Source organism: Hippocampus zosterae, chromosome 8, assembly GCF_025434085.1.
Source record: "Hippocampus zosterae strain Florida chromosome 8, ASM2543408v3, whole genome shotgun sequence".
Classification (NCBI taxonomy): Eukaryota; Metazoa; Chordata; class Actinopteri; order Syngnathiformes; family Syngnathidae; genus Hippocampus; species Hippocampus zosterae.
Genome location: NC_067458.1, coordinates 5,205,890 through 5,231,881, shown reverse-complemented (window position 1 = coordinate 5,231,881; position 25,992 = coordinate 5,205,890). Strand labels below are relative to the sequence as shown.

The 25,992-nt window shown below is 39.8% G+C and overlaps 1 protein-coding gene across 3 annotated transcripts in view; it reads left to right on the top strand.

The window, feature by feature from the left end:
* The window catches only part of LOC127605665 (glypican-5-like), a 65,018-nt gene extending 42,186 nt beyond the window's left edge, over positions 1–22,832 (top strand). For all 3 annotated transcript variants that reach the window (XM_052073423.1, XM_052073421.1, XM_052073420.1), the window contains 8 exons: positions 112–294; positions 2,431–2,609; positions 2,774–2,833; positions 2,952–3,074; positions 7,742–7,862; positions 11,370–11,499; positions 20,235–20,344; positions 22,083–22,832. In XM_052073423.1, coding sequence (XP_051929383.1) covers positions 112–294; positions 2,431–2,609; positions 2,774–2,833; positions 2,952–3,074; positions 7,742–7,862; positions 11,370–11,499; positions 20,235–20,344; positions 22,083–22,172 — 996 coding nt within the window. In that variant the 3' untranslated portion in view covers positions 22,173–22,832. The remainder of the gene's footprint in view (positions 1–111; positions 295–2,430; positions 2,610–2,773; positions 2,834–2,951; positions 3,075–7,741; positions 7,863–11,369; positions 11,500–20,234; positions 20,345–22,082) is intronic.
* Positions 22,833–25,992: the final 3,160 nt, after the last annotated feature.

Sequence of the window (25,992 nt, the reverse complement as noted above, 5' to 3'; positions counted from 1 at the left end):
TTAGCTAGTTCTAAATTTTAAAATTTTACAAAAAAACATGACTACTTTTTCTCTTCCTTATACCCTCCAATGTGGTGAATCTTCAGTTCACAATGTCATTCTTTATTTTAGGTGGGGATATCCGAACTTGCGGCACCCTGGGGAAGTTTGGTCGTATTGCTCCAAAGATTAGCTGCAACATTAGCAACCAGCAGCAACCACAACAGCATGGAGCTAGCGCTGTTGGCGGTCCGGAATCATGTGAACGATGCCATCCTGCACGCCCAGCTGCATGGTCCACGCATAACTGCCATTGTAAGCAGATCAGGTTAAAACGGGGATCGGTGACGTAGGATTAGAGAGCAGTCCCACAGACGGCTGCACGCGCTTTAAAATGTGTCACATGTTAAAATATCCATCCAGACATCCAATCCATTCAACAGGGTTTCATTGTAAACCAGAATGAACTCAATTATGGTCACATCCATGTATAATCTTATCATTTGAATTTTGGACACAGAGTCACGAAGGCTGTCATTTTTTTTTCTTTTCAGCTCGTCAGTTGGACCTCCTCACAAAAGCCTCACACCTAGATAGGCTAAAAACAGAATTCACTCTTTAGAAAATCTAGGCTTTGCTTCAGTCTTTGTGTGAATGTGTGTGTGAATCCAAATCCAGCGTCAGACAAAGGCTCTGGTTGGCAGGACAACCGATACCCAGAATGCTGCTCGTTTCTGAGTGATGAGAACGTTTCAGTGGCTAATCTCTGGACAAACAGACGACACACAAACAGCCCGCACACACTCTTGCAGGAAGCAAGGCATAGGGAAGGCGGCCAACATTGGTGAAAAAAACTGTGGACTTAGTGGAGTAGATTCCTGGGAAGTAAACAAACACATACAAACGTAATTGTGGTAATAAGATGATAGCACTTCATTAAATGTTTAATTAGGCCTTCCATTCATTACACATAAAACCAATGCTAACATCCAACCTGTTTAAGAGTTTACATGTTGTCTGTGCAAAATTTCAGGACCTGAAATTAAGGCCAATGCAGGAGGCAAATCATTTTAAGCAGATAAAACTTGCTACAATGCTGTATGTGAGCAATAATCTAAATTTTGAAAAAAATAATTCATATATAAATAAAAAAATTGATAGACACCGCTTGGGTGATTAAGTACAGTTCTACACCGCGACAAACTGTCAAAGACGCTAACAAACATTAAATACCGAATTCCTGTGAATTTTATGTTGTGTTGAACCACACAGTAGATCAAAATTGTATCCTCAAATATTAGCCGTCGCTCCTTGAGAGGCCATTTCTCAATTATTCATTCAGGGTCTACCTGAACAATGAAACGCTTCACCTAAATACACAACTTTCTACTGCCTAGTGATAAATAAATAAATTGGTGGTGCTACTGGGTGGTTGTCATATTTAAATTTAAGGATGAAAAGCCCGGTAGTCAACTGGTTAGTGTGTCAGACTCACAGTACAGGTTTGCAGGGTTTGATTCTGGCTGCGGCTTTCCTGTGTGAGTTTGCATGTTCTCCCCGTGCCTGCGTGGGTTTTCTCCGGGTACTCCGGCTTCCTCCCACAATTCAAAAACATGCGTGGCAGGTTAATGGAACACTTTAAATTGTCCCTAGGTCTGAGTGTGAGCACGAATGGTTTGTTTAGGTGGGCCCTGTAATTGGATGGCAATCAGTTCAGGGTGTCCTCCGCCTACTGCCCAAAGACAGCTGGGATCGGCTCCAGCACATCCACCCCTTGTGAGGTTCAGATAATCAATGGATAGATGGAAGGCACGGCGAGAACATGCAAACCCCACATAGGGGCGGCCTGAGCCCAGAACCAAGACTGAGGCTGATGTGCTAATTGTTTTTTAATTATTTTGTACCATATTATCCCAATTATTTAGCAATATGTATTTGTCAAGATTTAAAATCCTGATGCAAAAACACCACTGGTCACTATTTTAGCTGATTGTGATCCAATTGTAATCCGCGTTCGATACATAACTAACTTGCCAACTAACTTGTAGCTCATAACAAACGCTGACAACACCGACAAAATGACCTGAGGCCTCCCTCCAGTAACGATAAGTTGAATGAAGCAAAATTTGTCATCTGCACAATCCCAAGGCGTCGTTTGTCATTGGTCACCTTATTTTTTTGGAAACGACACAGGCTCTCACAAAATATTTGCCAAGCTCACTTTTGCTCGAGACATGCTCTGAAGCTTTGGCACATTTCATAAAATCACGAGTTATCCCAAATATTTCAGAAACTAGAATTTTGACCATAACCCACAATTGACTGCATGCAAACATATTCAATGAAAAGGGAACTATTTGGTCTTATTTTAGGTGATTGTGATCTAATTATTCTTTCAAAACTTGATCATTAGTTTGTTTGTTTCTTTTCCATTCTTGCTGGTTTGTTTAGGTAGAGAAAGTGTGTGGATCAAAGGCAGCTGCGACTGTGATGATAAGTGGACATCCCAACACCTCACAAGTTACAGCACCCACTGCTTGGATGACACAAAAACCCTCAAAGAGGCGGTCCATGACCTCTCTCTCAATGAGCTCTGATGCTTATCCGAGTCGTCAGATCCAGTCTCAGAGGTGAGGTGCTTCAAGTGAACATGTATACTGGTAACAGTGTTGGGAGTTAAATTAGAACTGGAAGATTCAAAGGGAACACTGACCCAAATTCAATAATCACATAGAGCATTATGCTCATATAAGAGCCTATACATATCATAACTTGCAGATGTGATTCTCTTTAGCTCATTCCCTCTCAAAGGATCAAGAGGTGACAAGAGCCGCAGTCTTAAAAAATTATCAAGGTAAATTCATTCCCATTCTGATCCATAAGTGAAATCCTGCTGCAAATGAAAGGCAAAAGACTGAAAAAAAATAATTCAAGAAGATCTTGCTTCACAAACAAATCTGCATATGTTTCAGGGAGTTTGAGGGCTCCATCCAGCGATACGAGTTGTTTTTCTCAGAGCTACCTGAGATGCTTTGTGAAAGTGAAATGGAAGTTGAGCAGCACACGTGTTGGAGTGGTCAAGATGTAGTCGAAAGGTAAACATCAGCCTCAAATAATTTTGCTAGAATCGCTTGGGTGGTCGAGCAACGAAACATGCATTCTTTGGAATCAGCGATCACCAAGGAAAAGTTTGATGGTGACCATTTTCACATCATTGATATGAAATGTGCCATCATGCCATTATTTTTGCATTCTTTGACCATCACTGGCACAGAGCGCAATCCGTGCAGCCGCAAAATATTCACATTTTTCTACTGCAAATGGGATACATTTGTGACTCAAGATAAGATAAGATAAGAAAACATTTATTTGTTGCACAATGGAGAAATTCCGATTCACAGCAGCAAAATTTTGAAAGACAAAAAGTATATAAATAAATTAGAGCTGTCAAACGATTAAAATATTTAATCTAATTAAAGATGCAACTGTCATAATTAACTCAAGTGAACTAAAAAATTAATCGTGATTACTCACACATTTTTTATCGTTTCTGAATTTCCTTTTACATTTTTTGTCCTATTTTCCCCCCATTTTAATGCTCTCATCAACTTGGAATCATGAATCAGTTTTCTATGTGCCAAATGCAAATATTTACTGAAATAACAATTTCAATTTTCAATTTTACATGAACATTTTTCACTTGGAGCAGTTGTTCACATATAATCTCTCACACAATATTACTGTCCATCAACAACAGTGAAAAAAAATATTTTGTCACAAAACAGCTGCTTTAACAGCTTTTTTAATGAAATCAAAACAGAGCAATATAACATTATAAAATGCACATCAAAGGTAAACTAGTACTCAGCCCATAGTGGATTTAAACCATGGTTGCATACTTCGTTTTTCTCAAGTTTGCTTTGAACACAGCAGTCTGTTTCTGTATGTTTGTTGGAGAATAACGAGACCCCAGACACCAGTGTTCGTTATGTGCCGCTGTATTCAAAACTGCCGGCTGTACAAACAAGCGCAAGCACTTCCCCCGTGCTGCAGGGGCAAACCATTCTGAAAGGGGTGGGGGGTTCACTCCCCCTAACACAGTCAGGCTATGTTGATTGTGTTGGTCCTTCTTGTGCGGAAGTCTCACTACGTTTTTTGTGTCTACCTCATTTCGGATGACTTCACTTGGTTCGATGACAACACTGGAGACGTTTAATTTTTCGCTAGGTCGCTACAACAGCAGCGCACTATCACTGTCAGACGAACACAGAGAAGCTCCACCCGCTCTATTTATATGGACACGGAACGCTGTAACCTTCCACACAAAATAGTTCCAAATAAGTAACAATCGCGTCAGTGGCATACATCGTATACCTGTATGATACACACAGAGAGAAGAACAGGTAACTTTGGTCTTGTTAGTGGAGCAATCTGGCAACTTTTTAAAAGTAAACTTTCTATTCATAAACTCTAAGTATCCGTTTTCGGTGTCTCGCGCTGCCGTGGCTGGCAAAACGGACATGGGCGTGGACTTCTGCAGCGCTTGTTGTTTTGTTTCTGGTGTATTTATAGAGCAACGTAACATCCGCTTGTGACGTGTGCCGCGTTAATCTCGCAAGAGAAAATTTAATCCCGTTAAAATTCATTTAAATTAATGCCAATAAAAACGCGCTAAACTGACAGCTCTAAAATAAATATAAATCTAAAATATAAATATAAGCATATAACTATGATGATTTTAAATAGATCATCAAATGTATACTTTTTCTTAATTTGAACACAACAAATGTGTATGGCATACTGACAAATATGCTGTTTTAAATATATAAATAAATATAAATCTGGGTCACTTACATGAATTGACAAATAATGCTGAAATATATTTCTTATATGTTGCCCTTCGAGCTAAATATGGTCACCATGTCGAAATGGTGCTAGTAGAAACAGCTCTCGGTATAAAGACATGCAGTGTACAATTGCAAACACCACCCCAAATAATACAGATGTTCTACTATGTGTTTCATAGTACTTGTGTACTGGATGTCATTACGGATAGTTATGCATCCCGTACATGCCTATCGAGGTATTGTCTAGTGAACTGTTATCGCAGTATTTGACAATTTCTGTTCATAAAAAAAAACAAAAAAAAAACATTTGATATCTGTCATTCTAAGTGTATAGGTATGTTTACAAGTTGGGTTACAAGGGGAGTGTCTACTTTCTACTTAGTCACTCTCTGTCCTCTTTAAAACTTCTCTTTCATCCATCAGTCCACCCATTCATCCATCTATTCAACTAACCATTCATCTTTCCATCCTTCTCTTCAGACCTGCATTCATCTCCTCCGGCCTCTGACCTAATTCACTTGTGTCAAGAGAGCACAGTGAGATTAAACCAGTGGTTCTCAATCATTTTCTGTCATGCCCCCCAAGGAAGAGGAACCCCCCCCCCACCCCCGCACGACTATAAATAGTATCATATGTCTATAAAATTGTTATAAGTGCACCTTTGCATAACACTGTATCCTTATTCACGTATAAGAGAATAAAAAAGACATAAATACGGACCAACTTACAACAAAGAATAGCTTTAGTAACTGGAACAGAAAAGATTTAAAGTGCATCTGAAATTCAAAAATAACATTTAACAAAAAATATTTTTTGACTGACCATGTAAAACCATATGACACTGAAAAATAAAATTACATAAACTCAATCACGAATAATGCATTCAAACTAATCACCAACATTATCTCAGAGCACAATATTTTTAAAAAAACTTTAGCCAGCAAAACAAAAATATGTAAAATAATTTGTATGTGTGTGTTTTTTTTTTAATCAAAGATGATGTCTGGATTAATGGCTACAATGAGCACATTTTGCGATGCACAGCTTTTCGAAGCGAGGTTTGAAGCAGGACACAGCAACTCTCGGCTCCTGCTCAATGTGTAGCCGGTACCTGCATTTTAGTTTACTGAAGCAGCAGTCACAAAGCGGCATGATTGTTGGCAATATTCGGCACGTTTTCGCTGAAAAAAAACTCAAGCAACTTATCAGCGTGATTGGGGTGTAATGTCTTTAAGTGACGCCTTAATTTAGTTGGCTTCATGCTGTCCGCTACCAACATTTTTAGACACAATAGGTACATCGATCTTTCCTTGTCTGCCACTGCAGTCACATTGAAGCCAAGCGCTACAAAATGCTTCGTCAAATTTCCTCCCTGAGAATGCTCCCTGCGCAAACTCTGCCAATGCGAGCGCCACTGTCCCCCAACGTCGTGGAGGTGCAACTGCACGTTATTTTAGGGCAGTTAAAAAAATAAAAAAGCATGTTCCCCGAGGTCAAACGCGCCCCCCTTGACCGACAATCGCGCCCCCCCCCCCCCCAGGGGGGCGTGCTCCACTATTTGAGAAACACTGGATTAAACCAACTCTGCCTCTACAAATTGATTCGAAACTATGTGAGCAAGTAATAAAAGTATTGTTTTAGCTCTTCTAATTGTTGGGGTCTCACCAAAACCCTCAAATGGTTGATTATTTGTGTTTTGTTGTTTTGCTTCGCTTCTCCCAGCGAAGCTTGGTAAAGTAATTAAACGAGTGCATCCATTTTCAGTGTAATAGTACATTGTCTCCACTAGAGGGAGGCCTCAGATCGATTTGATAAGATGAACCCATTTCACCGTTTTGATCTGTTCACTCTTGTTACTACTCCCTTTAGACGTCAGTTTGCCGTGGATGTAATTCTGTCCAAAATACAGCATGTATTATCACACTCCCTTAGAACAGATTTTAATCTAAATTACAACCATACAATAGTTTTCAATCTACTTGTGCTTGCTAGGGTGTCTATCTGTGCACATTATCAACACTTTCAATACTTGCTGCAGGGCAGAGTGGTTCTTTGTGAGTGTGTTACTCTTACCTTACATTAACCGAATCTGAGCATAACAATCTCATTATATTGATCTATCTATCTATCTATCTATCTATCTATCTATCTATCTATCTATCTATCTATCTATCTATCTATCTATCTATCTATCTATCTATCTATCTATCTATCTATCTATCTATCTATCTATCTATCTATCTATCTATCTATCTATCTATCTATCTATCTATCTATCTATCTATCTATCTATCTATCTATCTATCTATCTATCAGCCAATTTTTGTGGAAAAGTAATCGGTGACTGCCAAGCAAAGACTTTAATGACAAATCAATTGTTCGATTCCACGTTCGTTACATGACAAACTTGCCTACGAACTCGAAGCTCACAAAAAACACTGACAATATCCACAAAACGACCTGAGGCCTCCAGTAACGAACAGTCGAATGAACCAATGATGTCATCCACACAATCCCAAGTCCTCGTTTGTCATTGGTCTCCCTATTTTTTGGAAATGACACAGGCTCTCACAAAATCTTGGGCATACTCACTTTTGCTCGAGACATGCTCTGAAGCTTTGGCACATTTCATAAAATTACGAGTTTTACCAAATGTTTCAGAAACCAGAATTTTGACCATAACCCGAATATTGACTGCATGCAAACATATTCAATGAAAAGGGAACTATCTGGTCTTATTAGTGATGTCAATGATCGTGGAAATAATGTGTGCTGTGTGACCAAACTGAACTTGGTTTGCTGTTATTGAGGAGAGTCTTAATGAAGTCTTAAGGATAATAACCTGACTTAACTGAGCAACTATTCGGAGTCTAGTAACATAATATTATACTGTATATTTCCCCCATGCTCTGTAGTTATGCAGGTCGTGTGGTTGGCAGTGCTTTGAAAGCCCAGAAGGACAACCCGGAAATTACAGTTCGTAATACGGATCCTGTTCTGAGGGCAGCAAAACAAAGACTGGAGCAGTTGACCCAGGTAACACAAAATCTTTGCTGCACAAGACAAGATACATTCAAAACATGCGATACGAGTTCTGATTATTGTGATATCGTTAGTGCAATATCTAAAATGTACCTGAAGAAATAATTTTTTTATGATCAAATGAAAATAAATAATTTTTGTATGTGAAAACATTAATTTAACTAGTTATTTAGTCTCTCTCTCTCTCTCTCTCTCTTTATATATATATATATATATATATATATATATATATATATATATATTCATTCATTCATCTTCCGAGCTGCTTGATCCTCACTAGGGTCGCGGGGGGTGCTGGAGCCTATCCCAGCTGTCTCCGGGCAGTAGGCGGGGGACACCCTGAATCGGTTGCCAGCAGGGCACACAGAAACGAACAACCACTCACACTCACACTCACACCTAGGGACAATTTGGAGTGTTCAATCAGCCTGCCACGCATGTTTTTGGAATGTGGGAGGAAACCGGAGCACCCGGAGAAAACCCACGCAGGCCCGGGGAGAACATGCAAACTCCATACAGGGAGGCCGGAGCTGGAATCGAACCCGGTATCTCTGCACTGTGAAGCCGACGTGCTAACCACTGGACTACCGGGCAATGATTATATATATATATGCAAATTATATATATATATATATATATATATATATATATATATAATATATATGTGTGTGTGTGTATATATATATATATATATGTGTGTGTGTGTGTGTGTGTGTGTGTGTGTGTGTGTATACTTGTGCAGTATCATCAACAATAAAAAAACAGTCCTCAAATTTGGCACATTCCATTGTCTTGCTTTTTATTGCTACAAAACTACTTGAAAACAAAGAGATCGTCTCCTTTTCCCAGGGACATCATAGGCTTCTTGATTTTGGGAGGACTGAGTAGCTTGGTTCCAGAAATGCTTTGTGCCAGCAAAGTCCTCGAAATTTCAGAAGGACAAAAGTGTGTCGCTGAGTGTCTAATGTGTCTTGACCCTCGTGTGTTATCACCACTTGAGTGAAGTTGTGCTTAATGCAATACATTTAAATGTCACCATTGCAAGCAAATGTTGATAATGACGTTCGATAATGCATTAATTCAGCAATTACACCAGATTTATGCGGCACTCTCACAGCTTTTGACAGGTTGGTAATATGCTGACAGGATTTTCAATGATTATTCATGAATCATCCGTCAAGGTCAGTCACAATGATGCCGCTTGTGTCCAATACTCTTAATTGACAGTGACACTGCTTGACAGTTGTCAAACTGATAAGGAGTATACCTTGACATATGAGTTCAATTCTCTCAAGCTCGTTACCAAATTCAATCCCATTTTAAATCACCTTTCCCGACTGGAATGAATGGAAGTGTCATAAATATATACCAACCAACAAAATCATAATTACATGCATTTGTAATCCAACGACTAATAATGATACTATTATTTATGAAAACAGCCAGTAATAACATCATTTAAGGAATAAAAAGAATTAAATGGCACAGTGGGTGACTGGTTTGCACATCCGCTCCCAGTTCTGAGGTTTTGACACCGAATCCATCCTGTGGTTTTCAACTTCTCCCTTTGCTGCTGTGTCAGCCTAATGAGTGCAACCAATATAGAACCCTGGATGGCTCGTTGGTAAAGAATTAAAGTCGTTGCATTTTCATGCTTCTCCTTCTAGTATCCACGCCATGGCCACCAGGGGGCAACATAACACATACAGCCATAGTCAGCATAGGTTTGCTGATGAAACACAAATATGTCTGTAAACTGCTGTAATATGACTTGGGGCCTCTTCGGACCGTTGTCCTTGCCAAGGAAATATCTTTTCTTATGACCTCGAAATACCTGGTGAATAGGATTGTTTTAATTCCACAAATGCTTCGGGAAAGGAGCCTGAATTCAACCTGAAGCCCCCTTCAGCAAAGATGACTCTTGACCAACCTTTACAAAAAGATATTATCCACAATTCTTAAGTCAGCAACATTGAAAGCAACATAACACTGACATATAGTAGTTGGCAGACTATGCCAAGACGCTTGCGTTTCATGCTTAAGACTTTTAAGAATAATACAAAGAAAAAAAAATATTGGAATCAAACTTTTTCTTTTTGTCACAAGTAGCCAAGAAATGTACGTTCAGAGAAGGAAAGGTGTGGTTCAACACCAATGTGTTTTTGAGGAACCACTCTGCTTATATTTTGTCGGCAACGTCTGCAAGCCACTCGTAATTGAGCAATGACGTCAGTTAGGAAAAGTATTCAACCATTTTTTAGATAGTCATAATTTTTGTTTTAGAAAATAGATCTTACAGCAGGCCGGCCCGGTGGTCCAGTGGTTCACGCGTCGACCTCACAGTACAGAGGTGGTGCGTTATAATCCGATGCACTTTGTGTATGGATCAATATTCTGATTTCTTGGATGTAGTATTTTAAATGTTCTGTAAAGTGCTTTGTTACAGCTGCAGCGGTTATGAAAGCATTATATAAATAAAGCTGCATTGTATTAGATTGGCCCAGTGGTCCAGTGGCGAGCGCGTCGACCTCACGTGCAGAGGTTGTGGGTTCGATCCAGGCTCGGGCATCCCTGTGTGGAGTTTGCATGTTCTCCCCATGCCTGCGTGGGTTTTCTCTGGGTACTCCGCAACCAGCCCCCCCACCCCCCAGCCAATTCCAAGAACATACATGGCAGGCTGATTGAACACTGTAAATTGTCCCTCGGTGTGAATGTGTGCGCGGATTGTTGTCCGTCTCTGTGTGCCCTGCGATTGGCTGGCAACCGGGTCAGGGTGCCCCCCGCTCCTGCCCGAGGACAGCTGGGATAGGCTCCAGCACCACCCTGTGAGGACAAAGCGGTTCGGAAAATGGATGGATGGATGATCTTACAGTAACAGTCTTGGATACATTTCCATACTTTTGCAGACCTGGAAGTTTATGAAAACAAATTCCATACTTTTTGATATGCTCCATATTTGAGGAGAAAGTCTGGAATCATCTGAACTTGTTTACTAATCAGTCTGCTGATCGTGATAGATGGAATAATATAAATATTGCTTTCGTATATCGCTCAATTGCAGTCGCATGGCATAGTGGTGAATCATAACACAGGCTCTCATTTGTCTTATGTCCCCTCGGACAAGCTGCCATATTACCTATTTGAAAATATCGAGACCAGCCCATCTTCATGCAGAAAATTAAATAAAACAAAGGAGTTGAGCTGGAAAAGGCAATTCTGATGGTAATAGGAAAACGGAAATGTCTGTCAATGAGGAAAAGACAAAGATGGAAATGGCTTAATTTTGCACTCAATGGTAAATATGGTAAAAGACAATGTGAGCACTTGGTGTCTCGTCAACTTTTCCATATTGTAGTCACAGCCAAATGGAACGTGTTTGTGCATATCTTTCATGTGTTATATATAATTGTAAAACGACACTTAAGGTGTTATATTTGTGGCTTGGAAAACAATCAACTGAAAGAACTTGTGAAATATTCACTCATATTCACATGTGCTTAGGAACTTTTGGTTGAGCTTGATTGGGCACGTGAAGCCAAAAGAAAGGGTGAAGAAGACTATGGAGGGAGCGCAGAAGCAGAAAGGGTCAGTGGAGACGACTGTGACGATGAAGACGGCTGTGAAGCATCTGGTGAGGCTTTTCTTTTTTTTAATGCTTTTATTTTGTTCATTTCATCAGTGTTTTCACATTGATTTTACATGAATTGACTTCGAGTTTAACAAAACGTATTAAGAGCAAGAAGGATATGTCACTGAAGTCGTAGTGCTCTTTTTTTCCCGGAAAGACGAGCATCTAACCGAACGATGAATGCAGGAAAGGTACTGAAGGCAGGCATCACAACAGTACAGTTTTACAATTTACAATATTAATGACAAAAACAAAACGTTGAGAAACCTTCATTATCTTCCACAGACAATCGCTTTCTGCGAACAACGCATTATGTTTTAGGATTACTCCATTTTACACAGCAGCCATTCCTTCTTTACTTGAGGGGAGGTCTGCCCTCCACTCCAGTGTCTTTCTACTTGTCGCTCAAATGTCCCAACCTCACTTGCTATGTATCAGATGCACCCCGAATTCTTCAGGGTCTACTCTATTTGTCATCATGGTGACATGAGGGTGTCACAATTGGTCTTACACACAGAGCAGCAGTTATGCATGTCCCCTATCACTCGCTTTCTGCCTTTGGTTTTCCATTTCTCATTTCCCTCACTTCAGGAATTCTCAGAGATTAAAATGGATTGATTTTTTTTTCCTACTCAGACAAGCACGATCCTCTCCTCAATCCTCTGCCTCCCCAGACGTGTTCTGTTAGTCAGTAATGTAAATATAATCACAGCTTCTTCTCCTCTTGCTACTATTTTATGTAGAACCACAAACTATGATGTTGCGTTTGCAAATGTAACATCACTGACTCACATTATGTTTTATTCTGGAAAATGACAATCATTTTTTTTCTCTAGCTCATTTTGTATACGGTAATTAAAATATATAATTTATCACAACAAATCTGTGTCTAAAACAATCAAATGGTATGTTTGTGTAGGTACGTTCTCATTCATTGTAACCATGGTTACCAACTGCTCTTTGATCTCATTGGTACCTGTTTGGTGACCATGAAAAAAAAGAGACAGGAGAGTAAGAAAGCAAGGCTAAATTCGTCCCATTTCAAATGATGAAATATATATATTTTTAGAACCACACTTAATGTCTGAATTAAATGGTCCTAAACAGAAAATATACATAAGAATACCTTGTGGAACTATTTTGTATTTATTCAATCAATGACTTGCACTACAGGTCTAAGGGTCGAGCTTTACAAAGTCCAAATTATCGATTTCAAGGGAAATCGATAAATTCCATTTTTTTATATATATACTTTATATATATACTGTATATATATATATATATATATTAGAGCAGCCAAACGATTAATATATTTAATCAAATTAAAAACACAACTGTCATAATTAACTCAAATTAACTCAATTAATCGGGATTACTCACATATTTTTTATCGTTTCTGAATTTCCTTTTGTATTTTTTGTCCTCTCTTTTCCCGTTTTAATGCTGTCATCAACATGGAATCATGGATCAGTTTTCTATGTGCAAAATGCATATATTTACTGAAACAACAATTTCAATTTTCAATTTTACATGAACATGAACATGAACATTTTTCACTTGGAGCAGTTATTCACACGATCTCTCACACAATATTACTGTCTATCAACAACAGTGAAAAAATATTTTGCCATGCAACAGCTCCTTTAATAGTTCTTTTTAGGGAATCAAAACACAGCAATATAAAATTATAAAGTGCACATCGAAGGTAAACTCGTACTCAGCCTATAGTGGATTTAAGCCATGGTTGCATATTTCCTTTTTCTCAAGTTTGCTTTGAATACAGCAGTCAGGCTATGTTGATTCTGTTGGTCCTTCTTGCGCGGAAGTCTCTATGGTTTTTGTAGACATCATTTCGGATGACTACACTTGGTTCGAAGCACGCATAACACTGGAGACGTTTTATTTTCAGTGTGATCGCTACGACTGCAACGCTGAGCTCTCGATGTGCCTCAGCGCACCGTCACTGTCAGACGAAGACAGAGAAGCTCCACCCCCTTTATTTATATCGACATGGAACACGGTAACCGTCCACACAAAATAGTTCCAAACAAGTAACAATCGTGTCAGTGGCATACATCGTACTCAACAGGCTACCTGCTCTTTATTCACCAGAGGCTCATCAACCTAGTCTCTTATCTCCCGAAACAGTGTCTTCTCCCGCCACGTACAATTTCTGTTCATAGCTTGAAATGGAGGTTCTCGCTGGCAATCCGTAGTGGAGTCGTTAGATGCAAAGTGAATGATTTCAGCTTGAGTCGAGCTGTGGGCAATGTTGACAGGCTTGCATGCAGTAGCCATACATTTAGCTATGGCTTCAACAAATTTGTTCTTCATCGTGTTATCCATTTTCTTCGCTTTGAAATGATCCATAGCTGTCTGCCTTAGACAAGGGGGCGCAGTACTCATATCAGCTGTGTGCTTGGCCATTAAGTGGTATTTCAGACTCGACGTGCAAAACATACAGGTAACTTTGGTCTTGTCAGTGGAACAATCTGGTAAACTTTCCATTCATAAACTCACAAACATTCATTATCCGTTTTCGGTGTCTCGCGCTGCCGTGGCTGGTAAAACAGATATGGGCGAGGACTTCTGCAGCGCGCTTGTTGTTTTGTTTCCGGTTTATTTATAGAGCAATGTAAAATCCGCTGTGATGTGTACCGCATTAATCTCGTGAGAAAAAAAATTAATCACGTTAAAATTCATTTAAATTAATGCCGATAATAACGCGCTAAACTGACAGCTCTTATATATATATATATATATATATATATATATATATATATATATATATATATATATATATTCATTCATTCATTCATTCATCTTCCGTACCGCTTGATCCTCACTAGGGTCGCGGAGGGTGCTGGAGCCTATCCCAGCTGTCTCCGGGCAGTAGGCGGGGGACACCCTGAATCGGTTGCCAGCCAATCGCAGGGCACACAGAGACGAACAACCATTCGCACTCACACTCACACCTAGGGACAATTTAGAGCGTCCAATCAGCCTGCCACGCATGTTTTTGGAATGTGGGAGGAAACCGGAGCACCCGGAGAAAACCCACGCAGGCCCGGGGAGAACATGCAAACTCCACACAGGGAGGCCGGAGCTGGAATCGAACCCGGTACCTCTGCACTGTGAAGCCGATGTGCTAACCACTGGACTACCGGGCCTATATATATATATATATAAATATATATATATATATATATATATATATATATATATATATATATATATATATATATATATATATATAAAAATATATATATATATATATATATATATATATATATATATATATATATATAAGTTTAATATCATTTTATTGTCCAATTGGTCATAATGTAACTGGTTGTATTTGTGTGCAAACTTGTCCAAACAACAGTTTAAACACTTGTTCTCTTTCAGCAACCAGGCATATTTTTCTAGATTAAACCTTTGGAAAGTTCACGTGTGTCTGTGTAAGGGATTTTGTTGCTGCATAGAAAATCAGCATCATCTGTGTGGCTCCACCTGCCCAAAAGATGCTTCTTTTCCATTTTTATGCAATTATTACAGAAGCTGTCTTGTTTAAAAATCACAAGTGAATAGTAGAGATTCATTTGTTTGGAAAGGCAAAAAAGTAGCTGCATTGGTGTTTTCCACCATCTGTCCTCTTTAGCCAGTATAGAGTATGTAGCAAGTACTGCTGTCCTTCATTTGAACCTTTATGTCAGCTCCTCTGGGAATCCCAGCTATGCTGGAATGGCGGTGTTAACTAATATGCTTTTTGCTGGGCTGTACCAAAAGTGACCTGCAACCTGCAGTTAAATTGTTATTTTAACATCGACCATCCTCCTCTTCCATCATTGTGGCGAGGTCCCGACTGCATCACCTGCATGCCTTTTGACAGTGTTCATCACTCATCTGAGATTTTTGTCTGTGGGATATACAGGCTTGTTACAATGATGTCAGCAAACCAAAGGGTATGGCAGAGAGACTCTCGGGTGTTATTAGTATTTAGTGTGGCTGCACTTGAGCACCGCCCCCAACCCCGAAAAAAAACGCAGTATTGTGATTTTTGTATGCTTGTATGGGAATTTGGTTTATCTGTCATTGGATTGGATTGGATAAATGTTATTGTCAAATGTACTGTATGTGTAACGAATGTCATGCTGGGTGTTCCAGCGTACCAAGGCCGTTTGCTTTGATTTGCGGCTGGCACATTTGACAGTTTGGTGCCTGAAAGTAGACGAAACTTGCCTGCTGGAACCACATCAAAATATTGACGCAGGTAGTATGATGGAATGGCAATCATTGTATGTGGTCTTTTATTATTAATCCTAGTTTCGTTTTTTGTATCAGGCGTGTTTTGGGGTTGTCTTGCCTTTTCACGATAAGCAATTTTCATTTGTATTTATGCTTGCTTTTTGCAAGTGTTGTTGGTTTGTCTCATTTCCCTGTTTGTAGTCACCAGCATCAGTCTTGCACATTTTTGTCAATACACAGTTTTTGTCCAAATTTTATTAGAGTCCACTGTTGTCCGATTCTGTTCCGGAACCTTCATGAACCATTTCAACCCGTCAAACATACTATATATAACTTATTAACTTACTTATTATATATAACTATAGCAATAAATAAATAAAGTATGTATGAGCAGTTGAGGATGAAGTGAACACCAGCATAATTAACTGTCAACAAAAATAGGCAGCAGCATTGTATTACATTGTCTTCACATGGAATAACATTCTAATTAGGAAAGACACCCACAATACAGTATCTAGTATCCGCAGTTTAGTGACAACTGCACATGAATGAATGCTTTACAAACAGCTGTTTTGTCCTATAGAGCCTACCTTTTATATTTAAGTATGTTGTTCAACTATAAGATAAGATAAGATAAGAAAACCTTTATTAGTTTCACAATGGAGAAATTTCCAATTCACAGCAGCAAAGTTATGAAAGGAAGAAGTAGAACAACAAAATATAGGAGCTGCTGGAAAGGCAGCCACTCTCGCGGCGCCATTTTGAAGTCAAAATAACAAAACTAACACAACACAACACATAGGACACAGACAGTCGTGCAATATTCACCAATTTTCTGCATACACTTTGTTGTCTGAAGCTGTTCTAGATGAAAGAGGAGAGGTTCAAAGTGTCCTTTCACCAGTGGATCACAGACGTCATGCTGAAAATGTGCACACGTCTGCTCCAAGCTAAATTTTGAAAGCAAACACGTAGCTGTAGCGTCCATTGACGAAAAGAGATTAGTTAACTTCTTCTGTCCCACGTAATCCGCTTCAAACTCCAAGCCGCGACTGTCAGTTCCAAATCCGCATCGGCGCTCCGCGCTAACGCTCCTTTCTTCTCATCGTCGGCTCCTCAAGACTTACCGTATTTTCACGACTATAAGGTGCCATTAAAAGTCTTAAATTTTCTCCAAAATGGACAGGACGCCTTATGGTGCGGAGCGTCCTTTATATGCGCTGAGTTCCAAAATCTGACTGACAGCCGACACGCTGTTTATATAGAGAAAATATTGAGAAAGTGTTGTCTTGTGTTATTTTTTGTTATTTTGACTTCAAAATGGCGCCGCGAGAGTGGCTGCCTTTCCAGCAGCTCCTATTTTTTTGTTGTTCTACTTCTTCCTTTCATAACTTTGCTGCTGTGAATCTGGAATTTCTCCATTGCGAGACTAATAAAGGTTTTCTTAATCTTAAAAGGCGGAAGTGACTGTGGCCAGCCATGCGGGAAAGAAGTTGGCCAATCAGGGAAGGGTGGGCGTGTATATATACATATATGGAGAGGGAGAGAGAGAGAGAGAGAGGGAGAGAGAGGACAGGCAAGCTAGTCCGCCAATGGTGAAGGGTGGGCGTGTAAGTGGACGCCTCAAGCCAGTACCAACACTTGTATAGAGTGTGGCAATGTGCATTGTTGCAAAACAACTCCGGTTTTGGTTTCTAAGAACCCCTGAAAATAAATTCGACAAAAAGACACGCCTACGAAGCTCAGTTCAAACTTAAAGCCACCGGTTATGCTTTTGGCATGTGTGCCCATCTCACAGCAGCTGTGAAAAAAACAAGTCAAGCAAATGAACTCTGAGCTTGCCGTTATTCCCGGAGGGTTGACTAAAGAACTCCAACCGCTGGACATTGGCATCAACCGGGCGTTCAAAGTAAAGTTGCGAACGGCATGGGAACAATGGATGATCGGTGGCAAACACAACTTTACAAAGAGTGAGAGGCAGCGCTTGGCGAGTTACGCCACAATACGCAACAACGAGAGGGAACGCGGCGTTTTTGATGGATTAACGGTACTTGCACAATTGTTCAATTCTTTCTACACACACACGCGCTGCCACCATGTTTCACTCTGTTCTTTACTTTCAAATGTGGGAAAGCTTCACACGAGAGAAATGTTGACTTTGCTGTTGCTACTCCTTCTTTCCGCTCGGCAATGCGTAGCAACTCACACTAGCATGTGATGCATTCAATGACAACTGAGATGTGCAGTCCTCTGCTTCTGATACAGAGGATGAGGACTTTGATGGATTTCTGGGTGATGATTGATCGATAAACGTGAGAACATTGTACGATGGCTAAATAAAATACACCCGAACTCAGTTCTGCTTTCGTTGCCTTTTTAAAAACGTGTTTTTATCTTATCTGTATGTCTTGGCATGCTACCGTATGCTGCAAGCTAACGTGTTAGAGTGCGCGCATGCATGCCGTATGTTTAAGCTGGCGTATGTTTTACCACTGTAAAACTGCGGCCATTAGTACGATGCGTCCTGTGTATGTGTAAAATACAGAAATGTCACCCATTAATGAGACTGCGGCCATTAGTACGATGCGTCGAATAGTCGTGAAAATACGGTACATCCATCCAGCTGCGGACCGTTCAACAGCACCGATCTCTCCACTGAACAAAGCGGGGCTGTGAAAAATGCTGCCCATTACAGGCGCAAGACACAAGCGCCCCGGGACTGTCCAGCAACGACAATCAAATGGCGCTGACATTCCTCCCAGTCAAAAACAGTGCTGGTATACCCATGCTGCAGAGAAGGCGCAACCACCGAGCACAGAGTCTCCTCCTTGATGAATGTTGTGGCCAAAAAATGCTGAAAAAAGTCCACATCAGGTCCACACGACGTAACAACAAATAAAGTGTATATGTGTGTAAATGTTGTCGTGAACCAGTGCACCTCCCACATGGATCCAGGAAAAATGTCAACACACACACACACACACGCACGCACGCACACACACACACACACACACACACACATGCACACGCACACACATACAGTTGCATGAGTGAAAGGGTTCTTCATTTAAAGGGGTGGTTTGCAGTTTTTCTACTGTGAATTTAATGTCGCCTCATGTCATTTAATCTTTATAAAGTCTGAATTAAAGCCGCGCCTCTCACTGACATGCACAAATGATTCTGAAACATGGCCTTTCACAATGATGTGCTATTAAAAGTTTGGTGCGTAAAATCATCACAGAGAACACTGTTCAGCTTCAAAAACATAGCAGTGGTAGGAATACTTAGCTAGCATTAACACTAAACAAGGATCTCACGGTTGGTGGTAGCATGGCTTATTTGCCATTTATTAGTGTGACCAAATCGATTGGATGTTTTGTTTTTTGGAATGTACAATCAAATTAAAGTCTAAAAAAGGCAATAATTGTACCTGTTACTTTTGACTTCCTAAAAATGTTGGGTTTTATCACTCAAAAGGCTGTCACCTAAGGCTTTGTTCACACTGTAGTTAGTCACGATTTTTTTGTCCATATATGACATGTATCAGATTTTTTGTTCATGCATTGTGAACACTACAGTTTCAATTATTTCTAATCTGTCCTGGGGCTCTATCGGACGTTGATATAAATTGGACATGCGCGTGATGTGTCTGCAGTATTAATGTTCATCTATCCACATCCAACCGATACGCAATCAAAATCCCGATGGTGGAGTAGAGTGCTTAGGAGGGTGACTACTAAGAATCCTCTGTGAATCTGAAAAGTTGTTTTCAGTAACAGTGTTGAGTAACACATGGTTCTTGCATCACAGACGTGTTGCATTCACATTAAGAGCTTAATTATTATTATTTATTTTTTTTGTAATGTGAATGAATAACATAAAATGATCGGATTTAACACAAATTCCGAATTTGGCATCACATCATTCAATGCGAACGTAGCCTAAATTGGCTTTGCAATCTGGATGAAAGTACAGTATGGAAATAGTAATGCTACTTGATGTTTTTCTTGAAAAGCTGAAACGTTCATCTTTTGTCCCATAATATTTTTTATGTAAATTTAACATCAAAAATGTTTTCAATCTCCGGCAAAAAATAAAAAAAATTGTATAGGAAATGTCAACCACTAAATGATTGCATCTTGTGATGTTACACATCACACCAATGCAAATAATTGCCACAATAACAAAATATTTATTCAGGAAACTGCAAAAGGAATTTTTATATGCAACTCTTATGTTGGGGAGCTAAGTCAAATGAATATTTGAAAGGTAATGCCTCTAATCAGATTACATAGAAAGGATTTTGGATCGGTTAATGTTGCTTCGTTGTCAACTGAGTTGCCTTTGTGGTGTGTCTGAACTTAAATGCTTATGCTCAGTCATTTTCCTATCACTGTGCCATGTGAGTGACCAAACACAATCAAAGTGCTGCTCTGGAGTTGCTCCACCAGATAGATAATCATGTTCTCTTGGGTTATTTATGTGCTTAGGTATTAACACAGCTGATTTATCCAGTGGACACCGTCCAGTGATGACGGAAAGAGCTCCTCTTCATCCTCCTCACCGCCACATTCCCCATCATGTCAACTCTCCCCCACTGGTAGGCAATCTCTCGCATCCTCATCTTAAACCCCCTTTTCACAACAGGAACCTTAACAAGCACTTTTCAATTGACCATGGTACACAATGAATTAAATTGTTTGCATTGCTATCAGCTAAAAGAATTGTATCCTGAATATGTAACTCCGTTACTGTGTGTGTGTATGTGTGTGTGTGTGTGTGTGTGTGTGTGTGTGTGTGTGTGTGTGTGTGTGTGTGTGTGTGTGAGAGAGAGAGATACACACAGACACCCACCCATCCATTCATTATCCAAGTTGGTTATCCACATAAGGGTCGCAGGCATGCTGGATCCTATCCCAGCTGGCTTTGGGCAGTAAGTGTGGTACACCCTGAACTGGTTGCCAACTAATCGCAGAGCACAAATAGCCAAACAACCATTCACACTTAATCACAGCTATGGACAATTTGAAGTGTTCATATAACCCACTAGGCATGTTGTTGGGATGTGGGAGGAAACGGGAGTACCCAGAGGAAACACAGGCAGGCATGCAACATTCAAATTCCACACAGGAAGCCTGGATTCAAACCCCTGACCTCTGTCCTGTAAATCCGATGTGCGAACCAGTCAAGTGTCTGTCTGTCTTTGCAGCATGGTATAAAAGTGGTTAGAACATCTGCCTCACAGACACACTTCCTCTGTCTTTTTAAAAAAATTTTTTTAGTTAGTTACAATTTTTTAAAGCATATTTGATACTGAGTAATCCACAAGTGATTACAAATTACATTACTTTAATAATTATGGTATTATTGGGATTACATTACTATAAAGACATTTTATAACAGGTAACTAGTAACTGTATTGGATTATCTTGCTTACATTGAGGGTTTATGCCTAGCTACACTGAAAACAATACATTGTAACATCTTCCAAATGTAATGAGTGTAAACAGTAAAAACTCATGTTTATTTATTTATTCGTCAGTTTTCAATTGCCATATTGAGATAAAGAGTAGATCAAAGAAAAGTATACGTAAGCAACAACCCTTTCATTCTGATTTTCATTGTATATTTCACGTTATCTGTTTTATAAGATATACATTAATACACTAACTTTAAAGGTCACTGTTGGAAGCATGGGCGGCACGGTGGTTGGCTGGTTAATACGTGTGCCTCACAGCGCAGAGGAATTATGTGGAGTTAGCATCTTCTTCCGACATGGGTTTTCTCCAGGTTCTCCGGTTCCCTCTTACATTTCAAAAACATGTGGGGCAGGTTAATTGAACACTCTAAATTGTCCTTAGGTGTGAGTGTGAGTGTGAATGGTTGTTCGTCTGTGTGTGCCCTGCGATTGGCTGGCCACCAGCTCAGGGTGTCCCCCCGCTTACTGCTCGATAACATGTGGGATAGGCTCCAGCATGCCCGCGGCCCTTGTTAGGATATGCGTTTCTAGGTGATGGGTGAATGCCTGAAGCATTTTCTGTTAACTGTAATGATGTTTAAGAGCCTTCAAATGTCAGTAATTAATAATGAGGTAACACAACATCTCCCCTCTGCTTACATCATCAGTGTCGTTTGCGTCACCTACACCGAACTACGTGATGTGGTGGAAATACAAACCACCTGGGTCACAGGAACTTTGTATGACTTGGAATTTATATTACCAGGAACTGAACATTCCCGGGCTTCTTGGTTCAGGAAACTGTATTATAATAGTGAACATGCTGCACCTTATTCACTCAACCTTCCCACTCTCTTCCCTTTTACATCTTTTACATCAGACACCTCTTTCAGGTTCAGCCAGCATGCTGACTCTCCAACTACTACATTTGAGCCTGCCGACTTTCCTGTTGCTGCAGTCACCATGGTAACCCCGCTGACGGTTGAGTGACAGAATCGGGGACTGAGAAGCAACCGCGTCCAGTGTGTGGTTGTTTAGTGCTTAAAATGTCTTTGAGCGCAGTTCGGCCACTCGTTTTTAGTTTGTGCCCAATAATGATCATTGATGCTGTTGTTGATGACGATGATGATGATAATAATGACAGAAGACGAACTGTTGATTCAAGAGTGTGAGCATTTTATATTACCTGCACTGACCGCTGCGTGTGTTCACTTGTATTTAACTCTCCTAGCATACTTTGTAGATGGCACAGCACTACTTTTTTCAAGAGCTGTAAATACAAATCTATATATTATATATTTATATAAAATATGTAGATTAATCTTCTGTAAATAGTGCATAATATAGAAGACAGCAGACTGACATGTAGTTATTAATTTTATTTTTTTTATCACTCTCTGATATGATCCATGACAGCTACAGTTTGTAGTCACAGTTGTATTATTATGGTAGTAGTATAATATATTATGGTAGTATAATGTAACAAAGATTCCAACATTGTTATGAAATGGTGTGCTAAATAGACAAAACAGCCACTCACAGTGCCTTTCCACTTATGTCACATTATTTGAAATAAAGCTGTTGACAAAATGCCAACTACAATTTTCTTTACCACCATGATGAATGCTTGAATGCTTCTGTAATGGTGGATGCACAGGCCTTTTACTTTTACTTCATCCTCGCCATCAAATGGCATCTGGTGTAAGACAAAATGTTTTCCTTTTGTTGTCATGCAATATGAATATAATATTTTACATATTGGAATCCCTTTTCACAAAGTTAAAAACAATCACACATAGATATACTGTAGGTATTCCGGGTAAGAAACAGCCATCTGCCTGCGACTGGTTGGCAAACAGTTCAGGGTGTCCCCCGCCTACTGGTCGAAGACAGCTGGGATAGGCTACAGCATGGCCTATGACCCTTGTGAGGATGAAGCGGATTTAAAAATGGAAGGATGGACACAGCCATCTGCTTGATAAGTTGGGAGAGGTTACCGATACATTTGTCATGCAGGCTTTTCCCCCCAAAATGTGATCAATTTTATCAGCTTGTCCTATTTGATCATGTAAAGCGGTTGTGAAAGCGCTATATAAATTAAGCTGTATTGTATTGCGTTCCCTTTAGTTTAGTTGCATCTAGTGGATCCATAACAGAACTGCAGTCATGATTGTAGCTTCTATTGTATATATCAGGTGTCACCAACATTTTTGAGGGTGAGAGCAACTTCATGTGTACCGATTGTGTGAAGGGCTACCAAATTGATACACGTCTGAAATAACATATTTGTCCAAAATACCTTCAATAATATGAGGATGTGTTATTTTTAATACTTGATGATTTAAATTGTCAGACTTTGATCGTGTTTCGAAATGTCTCACAGTACTGCCAATGTTTCGATTTTTAAATCATAATTTCTACTAGCAAATCACAATGTCCAGGCACTGGCGGGCTACTCAAGTGATCTTCACGGGCTACCTGGTGCCCGCGGGCACCATGTTGGTGACCACTGGTATATATTATATGCCTTATAATACGGTGCACCCTATATATGAAAACAGTTTTAAAATAGGCCAGTCATTGAAAGTGCGCCCTATACTCCGAACTGCCTTATTGCGCGGAAAATACGGTAATCTAAAAAATAAAATGCAATGACTTTTTCAACTTAAAATGATAGTTTCCCCTCACAATTTTGCCCCCTGTGTCCCCTACCTATATGATTTTTGAAGTCCATGAAGGAGGTGCTGGAGAGCATGCCGTCAGGGACTCCCTGATTCTGCTGAGGGACAAACAGACAGAATGCCACACCCTGACCTCAACCCAAGTGTTACTGTTAGTAGATTTCTGAGAAGTAAAGAAATGGGCCATCCAACCAAATGTGCTATGTATTTCTTATTGCTGATTGGGGGAAGATAAAGTAAGTCAAGTGATAATTACCCATTAGACTCGCGCAGTTCAGTCCTTCAACCCTGAAGGCAAATCAAGTTGAAAGTGTTTGACAGACTTTCATCAGCCTGCCTGTAAAAGAAACACAGGCTCTGTTGAAGCAATCAGATAAGTCTCGCTGAAGGGCATTTCAAGTTCCTGTATGAACGTCTTAAATCATCCAACCCAAACAATCCAAGTCTTCTACATCCACCCCTTCAATAGTTTTAATCCCCTGCATCTTATTTTGGGGTTCCACTGTTGTGATGCGTGTAAGTTTCCCATATTGTTTTTGCATGATGATATAATGCTAAGTCTGGTGACAAAATCTTCAGTTGCAGTTTGCTTATGAATGCATTGGCTAGTTCGCTGGCAATTGTTTTTGGCTTCAAGAGGGGACGATCCAATACGGGCAAAATAGTTTAGAAATAAAATCTTAAGAAGTTCGTACAAAAGGGCAAACAAAATCAGAATGAAAGGTGATTGGACAACTGACCGGTACGTGATTTTGAAACAATTTCCCCCATTATATGGAAAATACTCAATTTATGTGCAAATCTGATTTTGACCTATACTGTAACGTGATGTAGTAGAAGTCAATATACAGATCATGTACTTCCTTGGCAAGTAATTTCATGGTTTTGTTGAAATTCATGAGCAAGACACTGCAGCTTCTCTTCAACCCTGAACAGGTAAAAACAATCATGCATGCCAATGACACTTGCCCCAGACCAGCAATGAAGAACCATTCGTGCTGCTCTATTTTGCACAAGTTGGAGCTTGTCACTCTCTTTCTTAAAAGCACCAGCACACTGAGCAGTTGTCAAAAATCTAATTGAGCAGTCGACTGTTAATTTCGGAAATAAGAACAACACACAGATGACAGAAAATATGGCTGTTGAGTGTTTTCCTCTCCATAAAAAAGCTGACCGTCACTTGATCAAGCTTAATGTTGCTTACCGGTAATTAATGAGGAAAATCCAAAATATTCTGATGATTGTTTTGATATTTCCACAGATTGATGTGGGCATAGGTTGAGATGTGTGCAGGAATTTTGGTGGCAATTGGTCATACTTTTCGAACATTAAGCCACGTTAAGGTTTTTTCTCTTTCGTTAATGTTTCCGGGGAGGAAAAAACTGTACGCCCATAAAATCTAAACTTCTGTGGCAAATTGGTTCGATATTTTCATAGGGTGAAGTGGGCATAAATGGAGATGTGCATGGGAATTTTGGTGGCGATTGGGTTAAGCGTTAAGCTTTTTTTAAACACAAATCAAGCGCATTAGACTGTCACGCAAGGTGTGTCAGGGTTACATTGTCTGCAGCAGAGAAGAGATGTTCCCTGTTCAATTCTTGGCTTTGGTTTCTTGTGTGGAGTTTGAAGGTTCTCCCCGTATCTTTTGTAGGTTTTCTGGCTTCGTCCCACATTCCACAACCATGTATGTTCGCTTGACTGAATCCTTGGATTTGTCCATACAAGCATCAGTGGTTGTCAATATGCTGAGATACTCTCAAGCTTCCCGGCAACAACAATCATTTATCGAAAACATATTGACTGATGTCTCCTTTAAGCACTTTTACTGAACTTTGATTGTCACTGCATACTTCTGTGCTGTATTTGTTTTTCGTTCATATCGAACACCAACCTGTCAAATGTCTATTTGTCTCAAAGAATTTACCATGTGAAAACAGTCTGGCGCATATTCACGTGAATGGTCATTAAGTTGAACAAGTGCTTCTAAATAAGTAAAATTGAAATTTGAATGAATAAAAATTGAAAACAGTCGAGAACCCCACCGTGGAACACGGCATTTGATATTGCTGACCTTACGGTTAAAATAAACTCAGTGCCTTCCGCAAGAGA